The sequence below is a fragment of the Hydra viridissima genome, unplaced genomic scaffold, assembly GCF_058129835.1.
Source record: "Hydra viridissima isolate aposymbiotic clone 2 unplaced genomic scaffold, HvirCarnegie_v1 scaffold_3, whole genome shotgun sequence".
In the NCBI taxonomy this organism is placed as follows: domain Eukaryota; kingdom Metazoa; phylum Cnidaria; class Hydrozoa; order Anthoathecata; family Hydridae; genus Hydra; species Hydra viridissima.
This window is the reverse complement of record NW_028324302.1, coordinates 16,375,106-16,393,516: the sequence shown is the minus strand read 5'-3', so window position 1 is coordinate 16,393,516 and position 18,411 is coordinate 16,375,106. Positions and strand designations below refer to the sequence as shown.

General features: G+C 28.8%; 3 protein-coding genes across 4 annotated transcripts; all 3 read left to right on the top strand.

Moving 5' to 3' along the window:
• The first annotated feature begins 116 nt into the window (after window positions 1-116).
• LOC145180215 (protein FRA10AC1 homolog) lies at window positions 117-8,646 on the top strand. Of its 2 annotated transcripts, none has more exons than XM_090082543.1 (14): window positions 117-660; window positions 1,202-1,303; window positions 2,299-2,344; window positions 2,520-2,596; window positions 3,097-3,141; window positions 4,923-4,961; window positions 5,128-5,212; window positions 5,438-5,483; window positions 5,918-5,976; window positions 6,055-6,109; window positions 6,182-6,224; window positions 6,300-6,379; window positions 7,348-7,456; window positions 7,546-8,646. In XM_090082543.1, the coding sequence occupies exons 1-14, from the start codon at window positions 602-604 to the stop codon at window positions 7,586-7,588; spliced, it is 888 nt and encodes a 295-aa protein (XP_089938669.1). In that variant the 5' UTR covers window positions 117-601; the 3' UTR covers window positions 7,589-8,646. The 2 variants fall into 2 exon arrangements, with proteins under 2 accessions (XP_089938669.1, XP_089938670.1); XM_090082544.1 differs by having other exon boundaries at window positions 494-660; window positions 2,299-2,412.
• On the top strand, window positions 7,856-8,646 carry LOC145180217 (large ribosomal subunit protein uL18m-like). The gene has a single exon (XM_080055073.2). The coding sequence runs from the start codon at window positions 7,856-7,858 to the stop codon at window positions 8,597-8,599; it is 744 nt and encodes a 247-aa protein (XP_079911199.2). The 3' UTR covers window positions 8,600-8,646.
• A 76-nt stretch (window positions 8,647-8,722) lies between these two features.
• Window positions 8,723-18,147, top strand: LOC145180216 (uracil phosphoribosyltransferase homolog). The gene is made up of 8 exons (XM_090082546.1): window positions 8,723-9,257; window positions 9,340-9,382; window positions 9,516-9,585; window positions 9,820-9,882; window positions 9,996-10,090; window positions 15,609-15,675; window positions 15,782-15,880; window positions 17,681-18,147. Exons 1-8 carry the CDS (start codon window positions 9,046-9,048, stop codon window positions 17,785-17,787), a joined length of 756 nt encoding a protein of 251 aa, XP_089938672.1. The 5' UTR covers window positions 8,723-9,045; the 3' UTR covers window positions 17,788-18,147.
• Window positions 18,148-18,411: the final 264 nt, after the last annotated feature.

Sequence of the window (18,411 nt, the reverse complement as noted above, 5' to 3'; positions counted from 1 at the left end):
AAACGGCGAGAGGCGGTCTTTTCAAGGCAGTTCCGGAAAGTTTTAATTGGGAAGTTATTGTCTATATCATAATTGCCAGCGGCACTTGTTATGGTGTCATGTGAACTTGCCCTAGTAACACTCTCTTCCCCTATTCTTATGAAAAGCATGAAAACGAGACGAAGTTGCATTAAATTATTTCACAGTTCCTCAAGAAGTCTAATAAGAAAAGTCTAATATAATTTTGTATATAAAAAAAAAAAAGCAAACAAAATAAATCAATCAAAACGGTGACTCAAACCGTTTTAGTTTAATTAGGGAGTAACATCAAGAAGACGATAATGATAAAAGTATTATTTATAAATTAAAACCTTTTGTTAACTGGTTTAGCAATAAATCACAATGACTGATATTTATGTGAATAAAAAAAATAGTAAACCATAAGTCAGCATGAAAGTGGTGGGAGGTGGGTTAACAATAGTTGTAAAATATAATTTTTCACTGTTTTTCTCTCGTAGATTACCAGCTACCTAATAATTGTGCATGTAAATTCTAAGTAATACAAACGTTGATTTAAACTTACTGCAAAAGTTTATAGATTGCTGAAAAGAATTGAAGAAAGATGATAAGTTATAGTTCAGACTTTGAAGATAACGCAGGAGGATCCAATAAAAGAAGAAGGTATATATATATATATATATATATATATATATATATATATATATATATATATATATATATATATATATATATATATATATATATATATATATGCACACATACACACGTGTTTGTTTTATCTTTATGGAAGGAAAAATTGATTTAGCAGATTAACTTAATTTTGAAAATAAAATTTGACAAATTTCTTGTCTTGACTAAATGCCATTAATAACTTTTTATAAACAGTCCCTGTAGGTTTTTTCCTAAAATTCTAATAATCTTGTTAATAAATAACTCTCCTAAACTTTCCCTATGTTCTGTTTTTTTCCTTCTATAAGGATACCTTATTTTTGCATCTTTTTGTCACATCTTAAAGTTAAGCATGTTGTCAAAAAGCAAAAGAATATCATTAACAAGTACACTTGTTGAGTCAACCTCTTTATTTTTTCAGCTCTATTCATAAGAAAGGTTAAAGTTTGCTTACAATTATTGCAGCTGTTACTAAATATTTTTTATATGATAGTTAAACAGCAAACTTACTAGTTATATTAAATTTATTTAGTTCTTGGAAGCATGATGAAATAGCAAAAAAGTGCAAAACAACAGGAAATACTCATTCTACTCAACTTCCCTCAAGATCAGGTTTTGTGGATTCCTATGAAAAGTACTGATTAAACCTCTTCTTTTATCTCTCATTTCATAAAGCTCTATATGGTTTTAACATTTTTTTTTTATCTTACAAGCTGTTTTATTAATTATTTGTATATTTAAGGTAAATTGTAGATATAAGAAACCAGAATGAATCCAGCAATTTTATTGCTTGTGGTCTTGGTCACTTTAAAAGATGACAATTGTCATATTCAAAGATGACAATTGTCATATTCAAAGATGACTTCATTACCATCAAATCAATCTTGAGATTCAAAATATATTGAGTGGTTTTTAGCTACTTCACTATGTTGCTAGCAGAGTTTTATTGCCATTTTCTCTTAAATAGCTCAAAATAGCTCAAAATTCAGCCAATTTTCAGCTCAAACCTAGTTTTAGCTCAAAGTTGTAATGTATTAAAGACAAAAACGGAAAGTATAGTAAATTAAAAAATTAAAATCATGTTACCAAACTTAATTTACAATCTTTTTGTTAAAGTGGTGTAACAATCACATTCAGTTGAAGGTCTTCAGAAGAAACTAATAAAGATTAAGAGCTTGTATAACTCACATCAAAATTGTAATAATAAGAACTTGTTTTATGGGTTATGAAGTTTTTATATATTTGTTAAATGTAATGTTTGACTTTTTACATTTGAAAATACTCGACAAATTTTTCTCCCAAATGATTTATTTTATAAGATTGGCGTGTAAACCTTTACTATTTGTTATTGTGCATTAATATAACAAGTATTATTGCATGTATAATATTTTTTTATTAGTAGTAGCTAATATAAGCAGTGAAGTTTATAATTTGTGAGAAATGTATTAAAAGTGCAAATACTTTTCAGAGGGCGACTTATAAAATTGTCTGTAATTAGAAATACTTTCTAGAGGGTGACTTATAAAATTGGCTGTAATATTTTCCAAGGGGTGATTAAGACAATTATCTTAAAAAATTAGTAATTAATTAATGTTCTTGGTAATAAAAAATAGTTTTACTTTTTTTTAGAGAAGAAAAAAAAGTGCACATGGAAGAATTTTTATCTATGAGTGCTGTATCATTTTCTATATGTATATGAGCTGACTCTCCAATCATCAACTTTTAATTTACAGAAATGTTACAGTAATAATTTTAAACTAATGATCTTTTCGCTTTTGATTATATTTATCTTGATTGTAAAATCTTTCATTAAAAGTGAATACTTTTTTTCTTTAACTTGATTTGTTAAGTATGCCAGACATAAGAAGCTTGTTCATGATTACCTTGCATATTATGGTGGGAAGATGGAGGACTTCAAAAGATCAACGTAAGATAATATGATCATAGAAAAATAATTCTTTTATATAAGGGTTGACACATTAGAATTTGTCACTGTAAAAAGTTCCAAAAAATATATTTTTTATTGTAATTATTGTAATCTAATAGATGTGTTTACACCCAAGCTACTTTTCTTCCGCATTTTGTTTCACTTTCGCACATATCGAACAAAGTTGAACTAAGTGGAACTTTTCTTGCTATAAACTTAATGTAACCATTTCAATTTGCAAGCTTTTGTGCTGTGATTTCAGGATATTATCACAAAGTTTTCTCTTACTTTTTGCATTTTTAACATCTTGAGAAAAACTGATTGACTTTTTTAATTTTCATTGCTCTGGACTAAAAAAATTTTTTCCATTATTTAAAATGTTTTCAATTTAAAAAAATCTTACAAAATGCTAATGTGTTAATCCTTAAGTAAGATAATTATTGTTATATTGATTTGTTTGAAAATTTGGCTGTATTGAATAAATTTTTGTATGTTTTTAGTATAAATGATAAAACAGACTATGATGTCATTAAAGAAAATCACAAGTAAGTATTTCCCTTGCTCCCAGTCTGCTTTACATTCATATTTAAGGGAAAGGTTATCCAAAGTGTCTTTAACATTTTTGATCTATAAAACATTTGACTTTTTTTAAAAAGTGTAATTCTTGCAGAGACTAACAATAGAGCATGATGTTCAATACCTAGTTTATTTATTTTTTCTCTTTTCCTTTGCTCTCCAAGGACCACCCATTGTTTATGGGGTTTTCCAGAACTAAAATGGCTCCTTTTATTGATCATAAGATTTTCTTGAAGCCATTAGTATTCTTTTTCTATAAAAGAATCATAATTACTACCATATTGTTTTAGTTCTTTTCTTTACTTTTGAAATAAATCTATCTAAAGTAGTATTAATTTATATTCTCTTTGCTAATTTCTTCAGTTTTACTTGATTTTGTTAAGTAAATCCTTCCAAAATCGCAATTTATCCACTCCTAATTCACTTATATTTGGGATAAGATCTAATCTTTATTTTATTAATACATATTAGAAACATTTTTGAGTACTTTATATAATTTTTCACTTTAAACTGTTAGACATTTTATTTTATTACTTCTTTGACAATTATCACATTACGTTCCCCATTATGTTTAAGTAAACAATGTTACTTGTATATTACAGGAAATACTGAAGTTGTTAAGTAATGCTATTTCAAATATCTAGTACTTCTTGAATAAGTAAAAAACTCAAATTCAAGAAATACAAATGCTAATGAGTCCATAAAAACCTTGTCTTCTGTCATTTTCATTTATTTTGATATTTTAAACCACTGTTAAAAAATGGCGGAACACAAGGTTTTTATGGGTTTATTGACATTTGTATTTCTTCAAAAATAATATAAAGTTAAAAGATTATCTTAAAAGTAAATATAGACTTTAATTTAGATTAAAAGTTCTCCATTTTTACTAAATAAAAATCTCTCATTTTTTAGATTTCTTTGAAAATAATATTAAAATTTTTAACTTCTTTTAACCATAAAATATAAAATAAAAGTTTTATGAAAAAAATGTTTTTACTTTTTAAATAAATGATCATTCTAATCTAATATTATTTAAAAAAGGGCACTATATTTACGAAAAAGTTGTGAGGGGTTTATTGCCATTTTTGTTGTTGTTTTGAGTCACTGTGCATCATTTCTGGCTGGCAAAATAAACTTGGTTATCAAAAAATTTTCTTCACTGTGAAAGTGCGAGTTAGATATCTAGTTAATGTAATTGATCTGTCTCGAAACGTTTTGTAATTATCCGGGATACAATTTTTAAATTCCGAGACAAGATTTCCTGATTTATAACTTTATTCCGAGACAACCTTTTCGTTTGTCTCGTTATTTTTTTCCGGGAAATTTCTTGTCTCATTACGCTTGTCCCGGTTCATTTTGAGAAATTGGTTCCGAGATGCAGACGCTTACCCAAAATCTTAAATAATCATATCTTTTGTTATTGAATAAGTATTTTAAAGACCATTGTGATAATAATAGCTGTTTTTTTTTATTTTGTCATTTTCTTTGTTTATAAAAAATAATTTGAATTAAATTTCTTTGTTGATGATATTTTTTTGTAACAACTGCAACTACATTAGTTTTAAACCTCCAATCTGATTCTATTTTTTGAACAAAATATGTGTTTTTAGTTTTTGCTAACGCTAGTGTCAGTATTTTGAATATATTTTAAAATAATTTTGAGTAATATTGAACTTTTAACTGATTTGATTGTATTTATTTGCTTATTTAAATCAAAAGCTATTCTTATAATATTTCTTTTTTCATTTAGGTTTATCTGGGATGATGAAGAAGAAGGGGAGCAATCATGGTGTGCTCTTTTTCTCAATCTATAATTTTATTGTCTAACCAACATTTTTTTGCTATATTAATAATTGGAATAAAGTGTTCTTTTTAACAACCATAGATTTCTTATATTTCACTTCTCAAGAAAGACATTTTGTATTATGTAATAACTAAATGAAAATTTGTTTTAGGGGAAAAAAGTTAGCGAAAAAATATTACGACAAACTATACAAAGAATATTGCATTTGTGATCTCAGTCGTTATAAAGAAAACAAAGTAACTTTTACAGTTTTTAATTGAAAAAAAAAGAAATTTTGATAATAGAAATGTGAAACATATAGTGAATTGTTAATGGGTTATAAAGTTATTTTTAACCAGTTTTTAGCATGAAAAGTAGTAAAAGTTGTGATTTAACACAGAGATTTACAGTTCACTAGTGATTTAGCATTATGCATGTTTTTTATAATGCAGATTTTGCTCAGTGGTTACTATCCTTTTTAGGTGGCAATGCGGTGGAGAGTTGAAAAAGAAGTTATTGAAGGAAAAGGTTTTTTTCATTTTGAGTATTTTAAAAACTACTTAATTAAAAGAGGGAAAAGAAATTTTTTCAAAACAACTTTGGAGTAATATTGATAAAATGAGTAAGTACTAAATTAAGAAGCTCTTTCTGTGATAAATGAATTGGTTAAATATGTTTAATAAACTGTAATCAAGTTTATCGCAGTTAATCAAGCTTCAACACGTTTAACAAAGTAGTTGATTGTTTAACAAAAAAAGAATATTAAATGAAAATTTTTCCATATTTATTTGGATTGTGCTTAAAACAAAAAAAAAAAAAACTGAAACTTAAACCAACTGATGTTAATACTTTGTAAGTAAGTTTTGTGAAGAAAAAAAAAAAATACTATTTAAAAACTTTATATAACAAATTTTGGAAACATTTTACAAAAGTATTATCAGTCATTTGATAAACAATTTTAGGTCAGTTCATCTGTGGCTCTAGAAAATGTCAGGTAGCTGATGGATTGAAGAGTTGGGAGGTAACTAAGGTCAATATAAAGTTTTCATGACATTACACAAGTTTTTTACATACTTTAGTGGAACATTTTTTAATGTAGGTTAATTTTGTTTACACTGAGCATGAAGAGAAGAAGCAAGCTTTAGTCAAGCTAAGTATGTTTTTTACAACTGAATTTACAAAAAATTTCATGCTATTCAATTAATTGGTTTTAATACCTAATTTAGGATTGTGCCCAGACTGCTCCTACAAATTGAATTATACCAAAAAGTAAGTTGCACAAATTATATTTTAAAATTTCTCTAGTTTTTCATAATATATTTTATATAATTTCAAATGGTTTAGGCATAACAGAGCAAAAAAATTAAAAAAGAAAAAAAATAAAGATTTAAGATGTCATGAAAATCAGGGTTCTTCAATTAAAGGTAAGATTTAAAATTATTGTTGATTTTTATCAAAAAAAAAGTATAAAAGTAAAGGTAACAGTAGATCTAGAAAGATTTAGTGTAGCAAGTTACTTTTTATTTTTCTATTTAAGTGAAAATCTTATCATGGCTTACTTTTTAAAAAATTTAAGGTCACAAAAATTTTGTGCATTGTTCAAAAGAGCATAGGTGTTAAAGTATCATTTCTAAAAAATTGAAAACACTACTGTCAATGGCTGACCAGAGGGTTTTAATGAATGATTTTTGATTTAGTAATTGACTTAATGAACAAAAACTGCAATTCATAAAAAATGATGTTTTTTTATTTAATCTTTTTACAAATCTGAACAAGGTTTTTCACTAACCAGTCTATTGTATAAACCATTCTTTTCAGAATAGCCAGAAAATATTGATCAGGTGTCATTCAGATTTGCTTGGTGTTTTCAGCTTTTGTGATAAAATTAAGGTAATTAAGGTACAAAACCATCACATTTGTGTAATGTGATGTTGTTTGGTCAGGCCAGAAAAGATAATAATTGTCAGAGTGATGTTTAGCTGAAAAGTTAATAGAAAATACTTCCAGGAAAGTTTTTCGTGTATTTCTACAACTGTATTATTATATTGTTAATAAGGAGATAAGAAGTTTATGGATTTCTCTCAAACAAATATTCTACAATTTTCTTTAAAACAAGTGGAAATATCTAGAAATCCAAGATTTTAAATCATAGTAAGACAGGTGTTTTTACAATCCAATGTTCCTTACAAGTATACTACTAACACTGTTCAGTGTTGATTAGTTAATTTAAAACATTTTTCATATAATATTAATTTATGCTAATTTAAAAGATTTTAAATTAACATTTTAGAATTTATTCTAAAGAGCCAGAGATTGTTCTTTTTAATTTTCTATTGCATCTTGGTATAGTTATAATAGGAAAACTCTTTAAAAATCTTCTTGCTCTGTATAGATGTCTCTTCAGATTTACCTGCTAATGACAATAAAGGATCTGCATTATCATTAACTGATGATAATGTTTGGACTCAGCCTCTTCAAGAAAGTCTGGTTGAGAAAACAAGGTTTGTTCTTTTTGTTTTATTGTTAAATATTATGGTATTTGTGATAATAGTTTTATATGCTTGTGTATTTCTCTCTTCATTATGTACAGGGAGGAAGAATTTGATGAATATTTGGAAGATTTGTTTTTGTAATGGATACTCATTGTTTGCTGAGTTTAGTTGTTTTATGATCAAACTACAGTTTCCCTTTACTTTAAAATATTTAATGTGTTTGTAATTTTATTTGAAATTTTATGATAAAAAAATATTTAAATACATGTACAGTATTTTTTTAAAAATAAAAGTGTGCAAAATGTGTTGTAGGTATAACTTTTTCTGGCATTTGAAGTGCTTTTCCTAGCATTTTTTAGAAAAGATTTATACTTTAACTATTTTTTTTTAAGAAAAAAAGAGATAAGTATGTTGCGAGTTGGAATTAGGAAATTATTGCATTTTACTGATCGAAAAATTTTCATACAGAATTTTTATACTTCTGCTTTTGTTTGCGGAATTAATAAATACACAACACCGACAAGAGAGTATATTCTGAATAATGCTAAACTGAAAGAGACCATTAACTTAAAAAAGGAAATAATTGGATTGAAAAGCAAAGAAAAGCTAGAACTTGTTTACACAAACAAAAATCCTCGTCATATGGAACTTTTGGGATTCAATAAACCATGTGGGTTCCCAACATTATATGATTATCGGAATTTTTATAATAAGCTAAACTTAGAGATTACAAATCGCAATACCAATGCCTTTATTGAGAACATAAATGGAGAGATTTTATGCTATGCATCCACTTGTGAACCTTACATCAGAGCACAATTACACAACACAACTGATGTAATGGCTGTCGTTAATATTGCAAGGGTTTTAGCTGAGAGATGTAAACAAAGTGGAATTGTGCGTGTTCTTTGGAGAACAAAGTTAGATCGTACTACAGAGAAAATCAGAGAGTTTGAAGGTATCTTAACAAATAATGGTATTATTCTTTCAGAACCTGCTGCAAAGGTGCTTCAAGGCCCATCTCAAACATTACCTCCACCTCCACCAAAAAGGGTGTTCCCTAATCGATTATGTACTAGTGAAAAGAGAAAGGGTACCATTTACAGAAAAGATAAGAAAAATTTTGTCAATACAATTTGCTTAGATGGTTAAAATATCAGTTCTGTAATATGAGCAATAAAAATGCATTTGTATTTTGATAAGTTGTTCTTCATTCTGCTTCAAATTATTTTCTTTGGTGTTTTTATTTTGGTTACCATCTTTTATATTATGCAAATTTAAGAAGTAAAAAAAAGGTTTTTTATACTTGATTTTAAAAACATAATCATAATACTTTTATGCCATTTTATATTTTATACTTGATGGATAGCAACTAAGTTTAACAAAAGGCATTTCTGTGAAGAAAAATAAATTTTCTACATAAATCAAATAATTTAGGATTTTATTTTAGAAACAAATAACTGCTGATTTCTATCCAATCAAGCAAATATTAATTTATTATATGCAAATCCTTTTACTTAAGTAACATAAAATATAACTTATTACACAGAGCAAAGCAGCATCAATTTAGTTTTAGTGCCGATAAAATTTTTGAAAAGATGGTTGTTGAAGAAAGTGAAAAACTTAATGAGATAATAGAAACATCAACAGAAGAAACAGTTGAATTGAAAGATTCTTATTGCTGCTTACATAGAAATGATGGTAGGTCTAACAGCAAGTGTGCAAAAGTTGATGTCCCATCTCATGGGAAGTTTGTTATCATGAAGATAAATAAGCAAATCAAAGAGCTTCAGACAGTTTTAAGAGACAAGTAAAATATATAGTTTTTAAATAGCTTTAGAATCACAAATCTGAGAACATTTTTATAGTCAAATATTTTTTTTACTTTTTAGAACTTCCTCAAGATCTGATTTTATTTTCTCAGCTGATCGACTAGTAAGCAAATTCTGATATTTATAATATAATTCATCTACTTATTTTTTGCTATACTGATGTTGTATATAACTTGTATTTTTGGTATGTTACAGCTGTTACTGCAATGTCTGGAATTTATGTATTTTATTTTTAGATTCGTTTGGTTGTTGAGGAAGGGCTTAATCAACTTCCTTTTAAAGAGTGTAGTGTTACAACCCATTCCTGTGAGTTTTTTAATTTTGGATACTTTATATTTATAAATATGTATTTTTTAAATTTATAACGACCTTCAGTTTAAACAATTTCTTTTCCTGGAGTTTACAAAAAAAATAAATTTTTATGTTTTTAATAGTTTTAACAAAGTGGATTATAATTTATGAAATATTGTTAAGTAGTGTATTATGTTAGATAATATTTTATTTTGAATTTTAAAAGAATTTCTATTAACATTACTTAAGGTGAACAGTATGTTGGTTGTGAGTTTTTCAAAGGAATATGTGGAGTCAGCATAATCAGAAGCGGTATTACCCCACTTGATTTAAAGTCAATATCCTGAATGATTCTTTATCAGTTTTTAGAAAGTTATTTAGTTAGTTCATTAAGAGTAAAATAAATACCCAATTTTTTTGTTTAGGGGAGGCAATGGAAAAAGGTTTACGAGATTGTTGTCGAGGGATACACATTGGAAAGATTCTAATGACTAAAGATGAAGAATCTTTCAAATATAAGGTATAATTGAAAAGAAAACTTTAATGAATTTCAATTCTTATTTCCTATATTAGATTTCCTTTTTAATTGAGATTTTGTTATGCATTTTGACTATCATTTTATTCTATGCCTTTATTAGTGTTTCTTTCAGGCACCTTCCTATGCTAAAATTTTAAGGTATTTGGGGTTGCAGGGAGGATAGTTTAATGGACCTACTTTATATACTGTGTATAACATTAAATATATAGAAAAAAATGTATAAGATGTAGGGGAAAGGTGCCTATGATGGCATGGAGCCTATGATGGCATACTGGTCATATTTCCAAAAATATTGGTTTTAGTGCATAAGTGATTAAACCAACGTGTATATTAGTAATTCATTAATTCTGGTGAAAATTCGTCCCTCTGGCATAAATAGTGTTTTTGTAATCAACAAACAAAAATTTTCGCATGTGGTGTTGTAGTTTTAATGCCCTCATATATTTAGGATTATGATTTTATTATGCATCATACACAAACAAAATTTTTATGCATTTGATCTGCAGGCTTTGTATATTTATTAGAATAAGGTTGATACAGGTTGTTTTCATATGATGACTTTTTCCTATGATGGCATACTGAGGAGTTGCCTATGATGGCATAGGTAAATTTAGGAGGTCATAGAACAATACTAAGTCATGCCTTAAAAGATGAATTAAGTATACACTTCATGGATATGGAGACAAGGTTTTTTGGTTTACCCACTAAAGATCTAAGGCAACTGGTGTTTGAAATAGCGAAAAAAGAATTGTATCGAACATAGTTTTATTCAAGATTTTAAAATGGCTGGTAAAAAATGGTTAAGTGGATATTTAAAATGTAATCCACAAATCTCATTGAGAACATCATAAAATACATCATTTGCTTTTGCACAAGCTTTTAATAAAAACATTAACTGTTATTTTATCAAATTATCTCCAATAATGGTACAATATAAATTTACTCCTGAAACCATATACAATGTTGACAAATCAGGCTTAAGTACTTTTCACCCTTTAGTAGCCAAAAAATATTGGCTACTAAAGGGTGAAAATAAATAGGGGCACTGAGTAATGCTGAATGTGGTCAGTACTTGACTGTAGTATGTTGTATGAATGTGGTAGTAATATTTGTGCCACCAATCTTTATTTTTCCATGAAAAAGATTTAAAAAATGAAATGATGGATTATGCTCCAATAGGCAGTAAAGCATTTTGCCAGGAAAAAGGGTGGATGACAGGTGAGATTTTCTTAAAATGTCTTTAACATTTTGTGCACTGCTCTAATGCATCAAAAAATAACAAAAACTCCTTCTGTTAGATGGCTATAGTAGTCATAAAAGCTTGACAGTTTTGGAATATGCAAAAGAAAATGGCATTGTACTATTTTGTTTTCCTGCACACAAGTGGTTGGACACAGTGAGTACATCACTGTGTCCAACCACTTGATGTTGGATTTTTCAGTCCATTACAAATATATTATGATCAAGAGATTCAGGCATGGCTAAGACAGCATCCAGGTTGAGTTTTGACACTTTTTTAGGTAGCTTGTCTTTTTAACAATGCATATTTAAAATGTGCTACATCAGCCAACGCTGTGCATGCTTTTGCCAAAACTGGAATATATCCCTTCAATCCAAATGTTTTTGAAGATTGGTTATTTGCATCATCATTAACAACAGAAAAAGGTGCTCAGGCTAAGAGCAAAGATGACATACAAGAGTTTGAGAAACCAACACATTTGGAAATGAATTCTCCTCCATTAGAAGCTTCCATCTGCATTGAATCTTCCGTTTCAATGCAAGGGCTAAAATCTAGTTGTCTCTGGTGCCTTTAGCAACCCCTAAAACTGAGTTTAAAAGGGCATGAAAACATGGAAAAACTGGACCTCTGAATACCACACCAGATATCCAAGAATTAAAGGATAAGGCAAAAGAAAAAGATTGTAAAGAAAAGGAAAAATTTGTTGGAAAAACAGAAAGAAATATGATAGTTGAAGAAATATACTGCAGTGAGGAGATTAAAGCAATTAATAATGAAGTTGATTTTGAATCTGATGCAGCATGTCTGTATTGTGATGAACTTTATCCGCTGTCTTGCTCTAAAGAACCATGGATTTGTTGTCAAAAATGTAGATCTTGGTGTCATTGTTTATGTGCAGGCATAAATAGAAGTAGAAAAAATTTATATGTGAACTATGCTTATTGAACAAATATTTATTTTTAATTTTGTTTTTCAGATAAGTTGTGTTTCCATAAATGAAAAACAAAAATAATTCTTGGTTGTCTAATTTTTTTAAAGTGTGCCATCATAGGAGCAGTTAGTTGCCTATGATGGCATACTTGTAATTTTTTATTTAATGGTATAAAGTTATAAAAAAAGCATAATAGTAAAAATTCTGAGGTTCATTATTATTCTGCAAGCTAGAAGGATTGCACCCATGTCAAAAATTATTTTTTAAGTTTTCAGGTAATGAATCAGTGAAGCATTAAAGTTAAATATGCCATCATAGGCACCTTTCCTCCCTATAAAAGTTAACTTGTCAGTTCAAAAAGTAATTTACTTATATTTTAAAAAATAATGACAAATATGCAAACAAAAAGGTCACTCTAAAATACAGGGATTTGTAAGCTTATTTTCAAGTTGTTATTAGAACATCTTTTTTTTTTTCTTATGAAAGCTGAAAAGATTTCAAAGTTCAGATTTATTTTTTTGTTTCTCAACTTCTTTTTTCCACCCAAAATTCCATTAAATGTATTTTTTAAAAAAGGCTAACGGTTTGCAATTATCATGAGATGCTGCGATGAGATTTAGGAAACAAAATGTTAAGGCAAAAGAATATTATTTATGTTTATAAATGTATTTGTTACTATAATTATTGAATTTAAAGTTTCTGGCCATTTTGTACTATAAGAAAAGTTTTTAGCCCAGATGATCTATAACAGACTTAAATTTAAATTGTTATTTTAGTATTTTGTAGCCATACCATTTGCAACGAAACGGCCGCACAACGATGTGGTATTGACTCAATCGATTAATATAAGCAGATCGAACTTTATTCCAATCTTTCTTAAATGATGTGAATGATGCGGTATGATTTGAATATACATCCTTCCAAACTTGGCGATCTAGCATTTCCCATAAGTATTCTTTTAGGTTCAAGTCCCGGTGATTGAAATTAAGCTTAAAACTCACTTTTGAAGCAGAAAACCACTTTAACAATTTGGATGTTTGTTTGGAGTCATCCTGCTGAAGTCTCCAATTCTGCGGCATTGTTTCTTCAGCAAATGAAAATTTTTTTTTTTTTTTTAATATCTTTGTAAGTCGCTCCGTTCATATTTCCGTTGATCTCGACCAATGGACCGACACCTTGTGCAGAAAGAAATCCTCAAACTATCACAATTCCTCCACCGTGTTTTACAGTTGGAATTTGGTACCAAACATCATTTCTTGTCTCAACAGGATATCGTACAAGTTGTCTACCATCACTTCCAAAAAGATTAAATTTAGATTCGCTACTTTTTTCCAATCTTTGATTGTCCATTTAAGACGATTTTTGAAAAATTGTAATCGGGACTTCTTATTCTTTTTACTGATTAATGGTTTTTTAATACCTATACGACGAAAAAATCCCACGACACGTAGTCTTCATGGTACAGTACCAAGAGCTAAGTTTTCATCCATTAGCTTGCGTGCTATTTTGGTAGCAGTTTTCTTGACGTTCGCAGTTGATTTGAGTTTAATGATACGATCTACTTTTTAGATGCTTTTTGTAGTTTACGTGGACGATCTTTTAAACCATTTGCACAACGATTTTTTGCAATAATATCCGTTCACGGTCGATTTACCTATCAATAATAGTGAAGCAATTTCACGAGAAGTTTGTATTCTTATGACCTTCCATGAACTAAATGTAAACATTCTACGAGGTACATGCGTCTTTATGTGGCCGGAAACTTTTACACATTAAAGTATGACAATTTCAGTAGTAAATACATTCACAAACATAAATGATATTCTTTTGCTATATTATTTTGTTTCCTGTATCATACTAACAATTCATAATAATTACAAATCATTAGTCTTTTTTTTTTTTAAAGAAAATTAGAATACGAAATGCCCGAAAACATTTTTCACGTATATAGTTAAGGTTAAGCTATCAATCTAAACAAAATTCGAAAAATAAGATCCAAGGTCTCAGTGTGAGACTGCATATACCAATAATGGATGTAAGATGTAAAAATTTCATTGAGATATGATAGTGAAAGAACAAAAGTAATAGGCAGCAGCGATAAAAGATTCTTCGCTTTAGGAGGTAAATATTTAATGTTTTGTCTGATTTTGCAGTCAAGGCTTAGCCGCTCTGGTTGAACCCGCAACAGAAATTACTTCAAAAAGTGTGTTTTTACTAGTCGGATACACAAAAATCGATGCAATCAGCTAAGCAAGAAATCAGTGAGTTCTTATAGGTTGTGAAAAATACAAAAAATAATTTTTCGAAGGACCAGTTTACAAATGTAAATAAAAAAGAGTTTTAATTACATTTGTTGATTAATGTCAAATAATATTCAAGTGCTAAGAAGTGTATCTGTTTCTTATGTTAACTATTTTTTTAAAACAATTTAGAAATAAAAGTTTTTAATTTACTAACTAAAATTCAAAGATTCGTTTGTAAAATACAAGAGTAAGTCAGGCCAGTTGCAGTTTTTTTTTATCTTACCAATTTTATACTGATTACTTGAAATGTGTCAATTCTTCTTTTTGGTTGCAATAATTTTAATTTTAGAAAACATGAAGGAATTTTAATACTTAATGTTTCTGCTTCCAGCAATAAAACTTTGACACCTCAAACAGGAAAACGCTGGATTAATCCAATATTGAAAGATCGCATTGTAGATTGCAGTTTGAGGAGCCCAAATAGAAAAGCGATTTCTGTTTATTTGTACTACCTCCCTGATTATTTGTACTACCTCCCTGATTTATTTCCTTAAAATAATATTAAAAAACATTGAACTCTGGTTCAATACCAACACTATGCCTACCGAAGTTTTTTTCCTCATCACTTATAAATCCAGAAGAAACATCACAGTTGCTAAAAAAGATACATCACCCATAAAGATACAGTCAATTAAGATCTTGAAAGTGAATTAGCTCATTATGGCTAAAGTGAGACATGCTTCTCACAAATCTTTCTTGAAGTAGTAGTAAAAGTAGCTAAAGTACTTGAAGCATCATTATCCAATGATCATATGTTAATAGTTGGGTTATGCAGCAAAATCTTCAATGGCGTAAATTCAAATCATACCTTCCTTTTAATTCAATTTCAAATTTCACAAAATGATAATTCATTTTTCACCATCAATTTATTGGCCAAATTTATACCCGAAGGGTATAAATTTGGCCAATTTAAAAAGGCAAACTGGATCTACTCCTAAGGGGTGATTCCCCTCAACCCCGAAGATATGCCTGAAAGAAACACTGGAAAACTAGTTTATGTGAAGGTTATCTATTTTATTTCTTTAGGTTATCTATGCCAGGTTTCCTAACGATATTCATAAAAGAAAAGTACTACTCATGTATCCGCTCTTGTGTAAGATTTGTGTGCGTGTGTATGTGTGTGTGTGCGTGTGTGCGCGTGTTTCTGTATCTGTATGTACGCGTTTGTTAATGTTATGATTATGCTTTTAATTTTTTAGTAAGCGAAGATTACATTGCTTTAGCTGTAGAAACGCTGCTTGAATATGGTGTTCTTGAAGAAAACATCTATATTCTTACGTTGTTTGCAACGCCACTAAGTAAGTCTGCAGTTCAATATATTATTCTTAATGCTTGACAATCTCTAGGGAGGGTATAGAGAGGCCCGAAGAGGCATTTGAAATTACAAAAATATAGCTGTGGAACTAGAGCAGTCAAGATTGAATCTCTGCTAAGCGGTGAAATAAGTTTATAAAAATGACCTCAACATGTTAACTGGATAGTGTTTTTTAAATTTTAAGCCAGTTATCTCAGCGCTCAGCGTTCATGCAACGTTTGTACATTTCGGGTATGCTTACCTTGCATGTTTTTAACCTTCTTGTACATAGCATTAGGTGATTTAGAACTAAATGGTGCGTGTATGTATGTATGTATGTATGTATGTATGTATGTATGTATGTATGTATGTATGTATGTATGTATGTATGTATGTATATGTGTGTGTATGTGTGTATATTTTTAATTCAATTAAAGTTCAATTTCGATCGAATTACTTTTATGATTATTCTAAAAACAAATTTTATCAAGATAACAAAAACAAAGTTGTGTTAACTTTCTTTGCCCAAAATTCAACAAATTTTCAAAGTTGAATAAGCATTCGAACAAGGTTTTTGAGATCGAAATTTCTCCAAATAGCTAATTTTTGACTTTTTAGTATCGAGTTGGGCCGCTATTGACTTTAATGACTTCTGCGAGTTGATTTTGCATTGATTCAACTAACTTCTTTGTCGTATTTGAATCAGTTTGAGCCCAAGTTCTTGGAGCAAGATCTTCAGCTCTTCTTTCTTTTTAATACATTGTGCACCGGCTTTCAAGTACTTAATCTGCTTCTGGATGAAAAACTCCTTTGCTATCTTTGAAATTTGCTTGGGATCAATATTTTGTTGAAAAATAAATGTTTTCCCATTCGCAATATTTTTTGAGGCCAGAAGATTTTTATTGAGAATATTGACATACACCTCAGATTCCATAATTCCATCAATAAACTCCAGCTTTCCTGTTCCATTCCAAGTCATCGATCTCCACACCTTAAGATTGCCTCCACCAAATTTCGTTGTTCCTCGAATGCAATTCAGTTTGAATGTTTCGCCTTCCTTTTTCCATATTTTTATCTCCATTGGACTTTACAAGATTAAATTTTGATTCGTCAGTCCACAAAACTTTCTTCCAGAATGATTAAGGCATGTTTACATATTGCTTAGCAAATGCAAGTCTTCGCTCTCGATGGGTTTTTGAAAGGAATGGTTTCTTTCGTGGAACTCTTGCTTTAAATCCACTCTCTTTCAATCGATTTCGAATAGTAAACAGGCTCACTTGACTTCCAAAATCAGTTTTCCTGCACCATCTTCGCAATTTGTCGCTCAATTCTGGGTGTCGTTTTGCGCTCACACAGGAAACGTTTATGTTCGTCAATCATCTTTCGTCGAGATTTTAACATGACTTAAGGAATCATTAAATTTTGGGCAAAGAAAGTTAACGTAATTTTGTTTTTCTCATTTGAAATCTTTACTAAATTTACTTTCAGAATAAGTTTTCATCAAAAGTTTTTTTTTTTTGAATAAACTTGCCAAAGTTTATTTTTTACAATAAAATTTTGTGTTCGGATAACTTATCTCTCTAACTGTACATCTATCTTTTAGAAGAAAAAAATAAGGAAACAAATTGCACTTAAGTGCCTACTAAGTTAATTAGTTTCTGACCGCCGTCATCTTGATAGTCCATATTGGTATCCAGTTATTTTGAGATCAGTGATTTACAACATTTTAATTTGTCGTAAAAAGTCAAAAATCACGATTTCATTACACCAATTTTATTATTTTAAACCAATTTTTAATTGATAGGTGTCAATACACTCTACAAACAACATCCGAATATCTCCATTTTAACAACCGAGATGCAATGCGAGTTACCAGATCATTTCGGAGAAGTTTATTTTGGCACGGATTAAGTGTGCACCTTTCAAAAAAGATTTTTTATTACAAACCTTAATACTTTTAAAAAATGAAATACGTACAAAAGAGCTTACTATGTCTTTAAACTATTTAGCGTAATTTTTTTATTACGAACCTATAAAAGAGCTAACTATGTTTTTAAACTATATAGCGTAATTTTATTCGTTTGAGAAACTTTCAGTGTTGCGTAAGCTTCATCATAAATTTTTGCTTATGCTTTTTTAATTCTGTGATTAAACTTAGAAATATTTATAACTTGATGTCTATTCAAGGATTATAATGTAAATTCTTTAATTATGACAGCCGAAAGCTGAGAATAAACTTTTTTTTATTGAAATAAATCTTTAGTTACTAAACTTTACTGTTGTTCTTTTCAATTTTCAAAGTTGCTTTTAATAATTCTTCAAAATGATGCACATGCTTCAGTTAGATATACCGTGTTTCAATAAAGCGTGTTAACACTTTATTTGTACGATGTACCTGCAGCTCCAGCGTACTTGTTACAAATTCAAGTAAAAATAGTAGATTTTGAAATAAGTTTATTAAAAAATAAAATATCACGCAAATGGATATTCTAATAAGAAATTTATGCTGACGTCGCCACTAACGGAGTATAAAGG

Excerpts from the sequence above, each read along its gene's own strand:
- LOC145180217 (XM_080055073.2), top strand. The coding sequence starts at position 7,856 with ATGTTGCGAGTTGGAATTAGGAAATTATTGCATTTTACTGATCGAAAA.
- LOC145180216 (XM_090082546.1), top strand. The coding sequence starts at position 9,046 with ATGGTTGTTGAAGAAAGTGAAAAACTTAATGAGATAATAGAAACATCA. Across the intron at positions 9,383-9,515 it reads TTTTCTCAGCTGATCGACTA|ATTCGTTTGGTTGTTGAGGA; the intron begins GTAAGCAAATTC and ends TTTTATTTTTAG. Across the intron at positions 9,586-9,819 it reads TAGTGTTACAACCCATTCCT|GTGAACAGTATGTTGGTTGT; the intron begins GTGAGTTTTTTA and ends ACATTACTTAAG.
- LOC145180215 (XM_090082543.1), top strand. The coding sequence starts at position 602 with ATGATAAGTTATAGTTCAGACTTTGAAGATAACGCAGGAGGATCCAAT. Across the intron at positions 5,213-5,437 it reads GTCGTTATAAAGAAAACAAA|GTGGCAATGCGGTGGAGAGT; the intron begins GTAACTTTTACA and ends TATCCTTTTTAG. Across the intron at positions 7,457-7,545 it reads AGTCTGGTTGAGAAAACAAG|GGAGGAAGAATTTGATGAAT; the intron begins GTTTGTTCTTTT and ends CATTATGTACAG.